We start from the raw sequence: 11295 nt of genomic DNA, 5'->3' as shown, positions 1-11295 counted from the left end.
CCTGCTCGCATTGTCTCTACTAGAGGGTAGGGACTTGCTCGCTTTCGGTCAATGACTTGTGCCTGGAATTCGGGCCGGCTAACTCTCATTAGCTGAGACCCCGGCCTGGATATGTGCCCAAGGTTCCTACCTCTCCCTTAAACTGGGACCAGGTGGTGAGCCTGCAAGCACTGCCCCGGAGGAGGCAGACCCAGCCCTGGCTTTCTCTGTCCGTCCGCTTCATCGCGGTTATACGTGTACAGAACGCAAGCCATAGGACCTCAGACCAGCTCTTATCTGTTAAGGAAGTCAGCAGAGAGGGAAGGCTGTTTCCAAGCGAGGTTGGCCCACTGAATGTGGTTGCCTTATCTTGGTGAAAATCCCGAGATACTCATGTCCACTTACGTGGTGAGCTCCTCTTTTATGAGTGTTGCTCCCACCTAGGCGTTGACACAGAGTGCTTCGCTGACAGATATTCTAGAGTTGGGGGCTGGGCAACACCTAAGTCGAACCGCGGCTTCCCGTGGGCTCCCTTCATATGAAGCCAGTTTCACCATGAGCCCGGTTCGAAGTGTCGGCTTGCTGCGCCATTCCCCTCCTATGGACTGGATACGTGCGCCATTTTGCTCCAGTAGAGTTCCCTTATCCGAACCCTGTTGAGTTCCTCCGCACCCCTCCGACATCAGACGTGGCGGAACGCCCGGTGTTAGGCCTACCACTCGTAAGCAGTGTGGAACCTGTGTTAGGCTGGGTCCATATGTTGTGATCCCTACGGTGATCCCATATGTGTATTCTTCCACGGTACGGCTCCCTACGGTGAGCCCGTGTCTTCCCTCGGCAGAGCCTGCTCTGCTGTCATTGGCTGGTTGAGTCTCCCCCCTGTCTAGGCTGGAGCCTCCCCAGTGACCTTCCATATGTTGCACTGCCCGGTCTCCGCCCAGTTCATATGTGTATTCTCCACATGTTACCTCCCTTCGGGCAGGATGTGGCTTCCGCAGCGTCCCTTCCTTCCATGTACAGGGTACGCTTTCCCAGTGTTATCCAAGTCTAACTGAGTGGGTCTTGTGGAACAGCAGTGACTTCCTGGCCTAAGCCCTATCCTCTTCCGCTAAAAAGGTCGGGAGGATCAGGAGGCTTTTGTCTAGGCACTGGAAGGTGGCAGCTTTAGTGGCGTTTTCAATGGTTGATCCCATTTCAGTCGACGTCGACTACGTCTGACGTTCACGACTGAAAGGGAACGTCCTGGTTGCGTATGCAACCCACCGTTCCCTGAAGGAGGGAACGGAGGACGTAGTCCCCTTGCCACAATCGCTGGACCACCGCTGACTCCGAGTTACGCTCGGCTCCTCAGCGAAAAGCAATGGTGCGTGCATCTACTTCCGTATTTGTACCCGCGCCGCGGGGCGGAGTGTGAGATGCATATCTCACACGCCAATGTGCATTGGCTCGTTCTAAATTACTCGAAGACAATAGGCTCCCTAGCGTGATCCCATTTCAGTCGACGTCGACTACGTCCTCCGTTCCCTCCTTCAGGGAACGGTGGGTTGCATACGCAACCAGGACGTTCTTTGTAATTGTTTTTTTTTACAGGAGACTACCAAAACGGGTCAAAAGCTTTTTCACAGATGGCGTGAGTTCTCTCTATCCAACCTCAATTACAGTAATTCTTCATCCATTAAAGGAGTAGTTTATTTTAAAATGAAAATTAGCCCATGATTTACTCATCCTCAAGCCATCCTAGGTGTATATGACTTTCTTCTTTCAGACGAATACAATCTGAGTTATATTAATAAAAACACCCTGATGCTTCCGAGCTTTGTAATGGCAGTGGATTGCAACCATCAGAATGAAGCTCAAAAAAGTGCATCCAGCCATTATATAAGAACTCCACATGGCTCCGGGGGGTTAATAAAGGCCTTCTGACGCAAAACAATGAATTTGTGTAAGAAAAATATTCATATTTAAAAAACAAACAAACATATGGATTGCACGCAAGTCTAAAGCGCAACTTATTCGAGTAATGCGACGTACTGCCAATATTTATGCTACGCCATGACTCACTACACTACTTCCGACGTCATAAGTTACGTAAGTTGTGCTTTATAGGCAAGTAGACTGAGAATGGCCGTTTGGCCGGAAGCTAAAATTTTACATTGTAACGTGTTAAATATGAATATTTTTCTTACACAAACTCATCGGAAGCGTCAGGGTGTTTAGTAATATAACTCAGATTGTATTCATCTGAAAGAAGAAAGTCATATACACCTAGGATGGCTTGAGGGTGAGTAAATCATGGGCTAATTTTAATTTTAAAGTGAACAACTCCTTTAAGAGTCTTTTCGGTAATGTCTTGTTTTTTTTTCCAGTCTCTAGAGAGCCTTCGAGCGGCAGAGGAAGCTCACTCTAAACGTCACTCCACCTCTGAACTGGGGAACATCACTGTCACTGATATCAGGAAAGAAGGCTGGCTGCATAATAAACAGATTCTCACTGAGAAGGGAAAGGTCTGACACTAATGCATCTGTCTAATTACTCATGTAACTATATTTTAGCCAAGTACTTCTGTGGGCTAGTCTGAGACCTCTATTTTTGCATTGTATCTAGAAAGTGGGCAGTGGCATGCGGCCATGGAAACGAGTCTTCTGTGTGCTGCGCTCCCGCTCGCTTTTCCTCTACAAGGATAAGCGGGAGGCGGTGCTTCACGCAGCCGGGGCAGGAGGTCACGGCAACGGGCAAGGGGAAGATGAGCAGCCAATCAGCATTCGAGGCTGCTTGATTGACATAGCATACAGTGAGACAAAGCGTAAACACACCTTGCGACTGACTACTCAGGACTTCTGCGAGTACCTGCTGCAGGCGGAGGACAGGGATGACATGCTAAGTTGGATCAGAGTCATCAGAGAGAACAGCAAGACTGACAATGGGGTTTGTTGAGGGGGGAAAAAACTCTTGAACAGAGATGTTTAAACCAGGGCCTGCGGTCCAAAGTAATAACATTTGATTTGAGTGGTAAAATAAGTATTGAACACTTCACCATTTTTCTCAGTAAATATATTTCTAAAGGTGCTATTGACATGAAATGTTCACCATATGTTGGTAACAACCCATGCAATCCATACATGCAAACAAAATCAAACCATAGATGTCTATAAATTAGGTTATGTGTAATAATGTTAATTGACAGAGGGAAAAAGTATTGAACACATGAAGAAAAGAAGGTGCAAAAAGGCATGGAAAGGCAAGACAATCATTAATTAGAAAGCAATCCTGCCCCTTGTCAGTGCAAGGTTTTACACAAGAAACATCTCATGATGGGTAAAAGCAAAGAGCTCTCTCAAGACCTCCGCAACCTTTTTGTTACAAAACATACTGATGGCATTGGTTACAGAAGGATTGTGGAATCTGGAAGTGGAAAGAACATAATTTCACCAAAAAATTGGCACTCCTTTCTGACAGAGGAGTGAAAAGAATTATTAGAACAGTTGTCCAAGAGCAAAGGACCACTTGTGGACCGCTTCAGAAAGACCTGGAATTAGCAGGTACAATTGTTTCAAATAAAACAATAAGTAATGCACTTAACCACCATGGCCTGTATGCACGCTCACCACGCAAGACTCCATTGCTGAAGAAAAAGCATGTTGAAGGTTGTTTAAAGTTTGCTGCACAACATTTGGACAAGCCTGTGAAATACTAGGAGAATATAGTCTGGTCAGATGAGATCCAGATGAGCAACTCTTTGGATGTCATAATACACACCATGTTTGGAAGGAGAAATAGCACTGCACATCACCCCAAAAACACCATACCAACAGTGAAGTTTGGAGGTGGGAACATCTTGGTGTGGGTTTTCAGCATATGGTACTGGCAAACTACATATAATTGAAGGAAGGATGAGTGGGAAAATGTACAGAGACATTCTTGATAAAAAATCTGCTGCCATCTACCAGGATGATGAAGATGAAACGAGGGTGGACATTTCAGCACGACAATGATCACAAACACATGAAAGAAAATAAAGCTGCTAGAGTGGGCCAGCCAATCACCTGACTTGAATCCAATTGAAAATCTATGGAAAGAATGGTTAGTCAGCTCCCTGAAGGAGGGAACGGAGACGTAGTCGACGTCGACTGAATGGGATCACGCCAGCGGGCCAGTCATCTTCGAGTACTATTGAAACGAGCCAGTAGAATTGGCGTGCGTGACTTGCATCACACACTCCGACCCCGCGGCGCGGGTATAAATACGGAAGTGGATGCACGCACTAGTTGCTTTTTTGAGCGTAACTCGGAGTCAGCGGTGGTCCAGCAATAGTGGCGAAGGGACTGAAAGGGAAGTTTTCTTTCAGTCGTTCACGTTCGACGTAGTCAACGTCGACTGAATGGGATCACCATTGAAAATGTCATTAGTGCTGCCACCTTCCAGCGCCTAGACAAAGCCTCCGGATCCCCCCGCAACTTGAGGCGGAGATGGCAGGGCTTAGGCCGGTGAAATCTCTGCTGTTCCACAGGACCACTGGGAAAGCGTACCCTATCAATGGAAGGAAGGGATGCTGAGGAAGCCACATCCTGCCCGAAGGAAGGTAACATGTGGAGAGTACACACATGGACTGGGCGGAAGACCGGGCAGTACAACATATGGAATGTCCCTGGGATGACTCCAGCCTAAAACAGGGGGGAGGATCAACCAAACAGTGACGGCAGAGACGGCTCTGCCGAGGGATCACATCATATGGACCCAACCTAACACAGGTTCCATCAGTGTATACGAGTGATAGGCCTGTCTTCGGACGTTCCGCCACGTTGGTTACCGAAGGGTATGGAGGAACTCGACAGGGTTCGGCTAATAAGAGGAACTCAACTGGAGCAAGAATTCCGCACATATCCAGTCCATGGGAGGGGAATGGCGCAGCAAGCCGACACTTCGAACTGGGCTTACAGTGAAACTGGCTTCATGTGAAGGGAGCCCATAGGAAGCAGCGGTTCGCTAGTTCTCTAGCGAACGTGATAGGTGTCGCCCAGCCCCCAACTCTATTTAACATCTGTTTAGCGAGGCACTCTGTGCCAACGCCTAGGAGGGAGCAATACTCTCACTTAGGAGGAGCTCACCACCCAGGTGGGCTCGTGCATCTTGGGAAAACTTTCTCACTAAGATGAAGGCAACCACATGTAGTGGGCCAACCTCTGCTTGGAAATAGCCTTCCCTTCTGCTGGTCTTTGTAACAGACGAGCTGGTCTGAGGTCCAGGCTTTGCATTCTGAGCACGTATAACCACAATGGAGCGTACGGACAGAGAAAAGCCAGGGCTGGGACTGCCTCCTCCGGGGCAGCGCTTGCATGCTCACCATCTGGTCCTGTAGGAGAGGTAGGAACCTTGGGCACATATCCAGGCCGGGGTCTCAGATTTCATGAGAGTTAGTCGGCCCGAATTCCAGGAACGATTCGTTGACTGAAAAAGCGTGCAAGTCCCTACCCTCTAGATAGAGACCAAGCAAGCAGGAGAACTGTTTCTCTAAAAACAGGATTTTTAACTCACTGCCTGCAGGGCTCAAGGGAGGTCTCTGCAGTGCAGTAGCACCAGAGATAAGTCTCAAGAGGTTAAAGGAGTCAGGAAGGGCTGTCGAGAGGAGAGGTCTGGTTGGGCCAATAAGGGGTAACTAGCAAGAGTTTCTCTAAAAACAGGATTTTTAACTCACTGCCTGCAGGGCTCAAGGGAGGTCTCTGCAGTGCAGTAGCACCAGAGATAAGTCTCAAGAGGTTAAAGGAGTCAGGAAGGGCTGTCGAGAGGAGAGGTCTGGTTGGGCCTATAAGGGGTAACTAGCAAGACCTACTCAATCTCCTCCCTGACTTTAGCACAGTTTTGTGCAAGAAGGCTCCTTGGGGAACGCATTTCTGCGGGGGCCTGCGGAGAAAAGACTGTCGAGGGATGTCCACTCAGACAGGAGAAAAAAACAACTGGCGAAGGGACGAGTGAACTGACGAGTGAAAAGCGAGGTGAACAGCAAGCAACTCGAGGCAATGGATGCCAATGCAGTCGGAGGCCCGCCCAGACCTCCGTTACTGCATGTCCTTTGTACGTGGCCCCTCAGCCGGTATTGATGGACACTCGTTCTAGGAGCCGTTGGCCCAGAGAAACAAAAGGACTGATCACGGGCTGAGAGTTTGGCGGCAGGCCAGAGTGATTGTCACACGGAGCGTGTCGCTCTGCCACGGCCACCTCGGGACTCGGCCGTGAAGACAGTGCTGAAGTGGTCTTCATATGGAGGAAGCCGTGCGGCTGCGTTTGCCATATGCCCCAGGAGCCTCTGAAAAGTTTCAGTGGAACCCTTTCTCACTTCGGTAAAGCACCGACCGGACACGCTCTTCTTAAGAGACGTGTTGGACCGAGTCCACCATAGCAGAAAAGAGATCCTTAGCCCGAGGGCGAGTTTACTCTTTCCCAGTTGACCTGAAGACCCAACTGGCTATGGAGCACTCGAAGGCTAGGACTTTGTACTGCTACTTCGAACCTTCGAACGCAAGAACACAGTCATGGCATGTGGTGCGGAAGGATAGAGATCTGAAGTACATGTCCTTCAGGTCAAACTCTGCAGACCAACCTCGGGGACGGAGTTATCTCTGTGTTAGCAACTTAAACGGAGGCTTAAGAAAAGGGCCCGTTACAAGAGTCACACGTGCAAGATGGCCGTAACCCACCACCTATCTTGGGTACAATGAAGTACGGGCTATAGACAAAGGTAGTGGCTCAGTGGTTCATGTAGGTTGTCTACAAACCGGAAGGTTGGTGGTTCAATCCCCGATTCCACCTGACCAAGTGTCGAGGTGTCCATGAGCAAGACACCTAACCCCAGCTGCTCCCGACGAGCTGGATGGCGCCTTGCATGACACCGCTGTCGGTGTATAAATGAGTGAATGAATGGGTGAATGCGAGGCAATATGTAAAGCGCTTTGGTGGCCATGGGTCTGTTGAAAGCGCTATATAAATGCAGTCCATTTACCATTTACCATAGAAGCCGGCCTTCATATCGGCTGGGCTCCATCGCGTCCTTCGCCAGTAGGACTGCGGTGTCCACATGCATGACTGGAGCACATTTGCTCAACACTGAGGTGTAGCGAATAGCACTGAACTTGGGCGGACGCCGAGCGATATTGATCGCACGGTGAGTCTGCTGGTATGGAGGAGCCAGCTGGACCGGTTGGGAAGCATCTTAGGGTTCTACGAACCGGGCCAGAGAACCAGAGGTACCAGAGACGTACCCGGAGTGGGGCAGCGAGGTAGAGGACAGGGACCCGGCTCGGAAGGCCCAAAGGCAGCCCGAAGCGGTGTCTGAGTGTGGTGCACAACACTTACCTGTCTCCAAGATGCCAGGGAGAAGGCGTGACCAGGTCCTCGAACCACACCCAGCTGCCGGCTGGCGATACAAGAGGGGCCTGAGGGGTGCAAGGCTTTACAGGGTCGCACGGCTTTACAGGGTCGCACACCGCCAGTCTGGCCCTCTTGGGACCCAGGAACAGAGGAATTTGCTCTTTCTTTTAAGTAGGGGAGCCAGCGGCGGAACAGTAGCCATCTGAAGAGCTCGTTCCCCCATCCCTGGGTTGCCTATGTCAGGGATGCTTGTCCTTACGCTTGCCACCTGGATTGGCAGCGTCTGACACAGGCTGGGCGGCCTGCCTGCGGCTGGCTCCACGCTGAGGCCTTGGTGGAGGCTGCTGCAGAGGCCCAGCAGGAGTGGCGGCAGGGGGACGCCCTCGGCGACGAGCAGGCGGAGGAACTGCCACCGGCGGCGGGATGGAGGCAGCAGCTGGCTGCCGGGGCAGGATGTGCCGGATGGCCTCCGTTTGCGCTTGGGCGGCAGAGAACTGTTGGGCGCAGTTCTCCACCACGTCGCCGAACAGCCCAACCTGGGATATTGGGGAGTCCAGGAACCGAACCTTGTCCGCACCCGCCATATCAACCAGGCTGAGCCAACGAGGGCGCTCCTGGACCACTAAAGTGGACATCGCCAGACCGATCACGCACGCCACAACACTTGTGCCCCGTATGACAAGGTCGGTTGCAGTGCAGAGCTCACCTATGAGCGCACGGTCTGGGCTACCCTTGGGATGTCCATGAGTGCCCTGGCCTGATAGACCTGTAGCAACACCATGACATGCAAAGAGGAGGCGGCTTGCCCACAGGCTTTGTAAGCTCTGTCCGTTTTAACGGATGAAAAATCACAGGCCTTAGGGGGGAGAAGAGGATCCTCCTTCCAAAAGGCAGCGGCCGCTGGACACAGGTGCACCTGTGTCGCGACAGACCATTTCCACTGGAGGGATAGCCACGTAACCCACCACCGCTCCTCCGTCAAGGATAGTGAGGGGGGAGGAGCTACTCAGGCAGTTTCTGGCAGAGAAAGGTGCCGTCCACAACCTGGTAGCTCTCCATGGACTTTGGGAAAGAAAAGCACTGGGGCGGCGTGCTGAGAACCAGCGCGGCCCGCCCCGAAATACCACTCGAGCCCGACAGCCATGGCGGCCCGTTTCAGCATATCTGACATTTCTGGATCTGGCTTGGGCAACGTTACACTCCCAGAGAGAGATAACGCAGCCGAGTCATCATTTCCAGATGCTCTGGACCCTCCGATGCTGCAATCAGCATCCTGTCCTCTGGAGGGGCCCCAAATGAAACGGCTGGTTGGTCCATTACAGAGGGACCAACATGCTCAACGGGGAGCTTCTCTGGCTGCGGTGTGATAGAGGAGTGAGGGGCCCACAGGGATTGCTTAATTGGCGGGGAAGCCTCACTATGATCCTCTGATCACCCATCCCACACGGTGCCGTAGCGGGGCGTGGTAATGGGGACTCCACCTTCACGCATGAAGACTAGTCTCGATCTCAACACCGCGATAATCATGTTCTCGCAATAAGAACATGAACAATACACAAAAGCTGCGTCAGCGTGCTGAATATATATACACACACACACACATATATATATACATATTTACTAGTGCTGGGCAACGATTACATTTTTTTATCGCGATTAATCGCATGAAGTTATTGTGATTCATCAAATGTAAACAAATGTAAAGCCCAATTTATACTTCTGCGTTGAACTCACGCCGTAGCTACGTACCTGCTGTGTGTAGCGCGCGTACCTTTACGTGCACCTCTCCAAAATTGTAACAATGCGTCAATTCTACGCGTACCGCAAGCTCCCTCTGCATGTGTAATTGCGCGTCAAGGGGGACAACGACGCAGAAGTATAAATAAAAACCAACGCGTAGTCTATAGCATAGAGGCTCCGGCGTATGGCCGACGCAGAATTATAAATCAGCCTAGAGTGAGGTGAAGTCGTCGAGCACAGGTGCAGCGACAAGCGGGTGCGTTCCTGTGAAACTGTTGCGGTCATGCTCGCCTCACGCACGCGCCCGCGCCCTCCCGCTGCCGAAGTTGAATTGTCTATAGCCTAACTTTTTGTAGCTACACGACGTGCAGCACAAATTATTGGAAGAGAGACTGATACTCGGCTCGCTGTTTGTGAGTTTCCACAATCTAAATAGTTATTAGGACGTCATCAACAGAAGGGAATTCACATGGCAGAGCATCTCCGCTAAACTAAACGCAGGCCTATCAGGTGAAGTTATGTATAATTTTAATTTAAGTTAAAAAGGCTACAGCTGCGTAGCGCACAGAAGCCGTTGCCATGGTTACTATCCATAGAGCGCCTGTCATTCACTTGCGGAGCGCTGTCTCCCTTTCTGTTCACCTGAGAGAACCTGCCAAGGCCTCTCCACTGCTTGTTTGGGTGGGTTATTTGCTGGCTGACCAACATCCCACCCCTCCTGTGATCCATGGTTTGACTGTAGGCCTATGTGTATTCCGAGCCAGTGTGCAACGGACTTTCAAAATAATAATAAAAAAAAAACTGCGTTAACGTGCGATAAAAAAATTGTCGGCATTAATTAAATTATGCAGGAAATAATAATTTAATTAATATCGGCAGTTAACGCGATAATAACGTGTTAACTTGCCCAGCCCTAATATTTACATATACATAGACACACTCTTCAAACATGTGATGCAACCATTGTGACCGTCAGAGGGGGACAGGGAACGACCGCATCCAGAAATGCACAGATGCAATCGCACCCGTGTTGCTCTTTCAGGAAATGGGACCCATCACCAGTGCCGGAGCACACAGGGGAATGACCGCGCCAACACTGAACAGTGAACTGAAACAGTGAAGCACTCACTTCTTTGCCCTCTAACCAACTGTCAACAAAAACACCGAAATTATGCTGTTAAAACAGCAGTTGAGAGCTCAGAAGCTCGCGATCACCGCTGCACTCCCGCTGTAGAACCACCAGCACTGGGAGAGTCTTCCAGAAGAACACCGACACACTCGCTCGTTGTAAACAACAGCACTCTTCAGAGACATCAAACGATCGGCTTCCGAAGCGAAAGTTAACTAGTGCATGCATCCACTTCCGTATTTATACCTGCGCCGCGGGGGCGGAGTGTGTGATGCAAGTCACGCACGCCAATTCCATTGGCTCGTTTCAATAGTACTTGAAGATGACTGGCTCCCTGGCGTGATCCCATTCAGTCGACATCGACTACGTCGAACGTGAACGACTGAAAGGGAACTAAAGATTAGAGTTTATAGAAGAGTCCCACGGAACCTTCAAGATTTTAAGACTGTTTGTGTGGAAAAATGGGCCAAAATCACACCTGAGCAATGCATGCAACTAGTTTCTCCATAAAGGAAGCGTCTTGAAGTATTAAGCATATTTATTTAAGTATTAAATAAATTTCAGAAAGTGCGTTCAATACTTTTTCCCTGTGTCATTTAACATTATTACACATAACCTAATTTATGGAACTCTATGGTTTGATTTCTTTGCATGTGTGGATTGCATGGGTTGGTACCAACATCTGGTGAAAATTTCATGTCAATAGCACCTTTAGAAATATATTTACTGAGAAAAATGGTGACGTGTTCAATACTTATTTTACCTGATATATACATCCCACGACCCTCAAATAAGTTTGATTTTTGGCCCTTTATATTAAAAAGTTTAGGCATCTCTGTTCTTAGAAAAATAAACATTACAAAACAGCAACTAAAAGTAACAACAAAACAGCAAAATCAAACAGAAAATATTCAGAAATGTAATCACATAATTTATGCCGCACACATCATAGTATTAATATTAGGGATGCACCGAATCCAGATTTGTGGGGTTCGGCCGAATACCGAATCCACTGGTTAAGATTCTGCCGAATCCGAAACCGAATACCGAATCCTACTCTCATCCTCAGTCCATTAACACAGTAA

At 49.6% G+C, this 11295-nt stretch overlaps 1 protein-coding gene across 1 annotated transcript in view; it reads left to right on the top strand.

Moving 5' to 3' along the window:
* The first annotated feature begins 962 nt into the window (after positions 1-962).
* arhgap23b (Rho GTPase activating protein 23b) overlaps positions 963-11295 on the top strand; it is a 65133-nt gene continuing 54800 nt past the window's right edge. The window contains exons 1-4 of the mRNA XM_056257400.1: positions 963-1000; positions 1570-1609; positions 2346-2483; positions 2584-2904. Of these exons, the coding sequence (XP_056113375.1) occupies positions 963-1000; positions 1570-1609; positions 2346-2483; positions 2584-2904 (537 nt within the window). The remainder of the gene's footprint in view (positions 1001-1569; positions 1610-2345; positions 2484-2583; positions 2905-11295) is intronic.

This window comes from Rhinichthys klamathensis, unplaced genomic scaffold, assembly GCF_029890125.1.
Source record: "Rhinichthys klamathensis goyatoka isolate OS25496 unplaced genomic scaffold, OSU_Roscu_1.1 h1tg000001l_1, whole genome shotgun sequence".
In the NCBI taxonomy this organism is placed as follows: Eukaryota; Metazoa; Chordata; class Actinopteri; order Cypriniformes; family Leuciscidae; genus Rhinichthys; species Rhinichthys klamathensis.
Note: the sequence above shows the minus strand (reverse complement) of the source record. Positions and strands in the feature narration are given on the sequence as shown.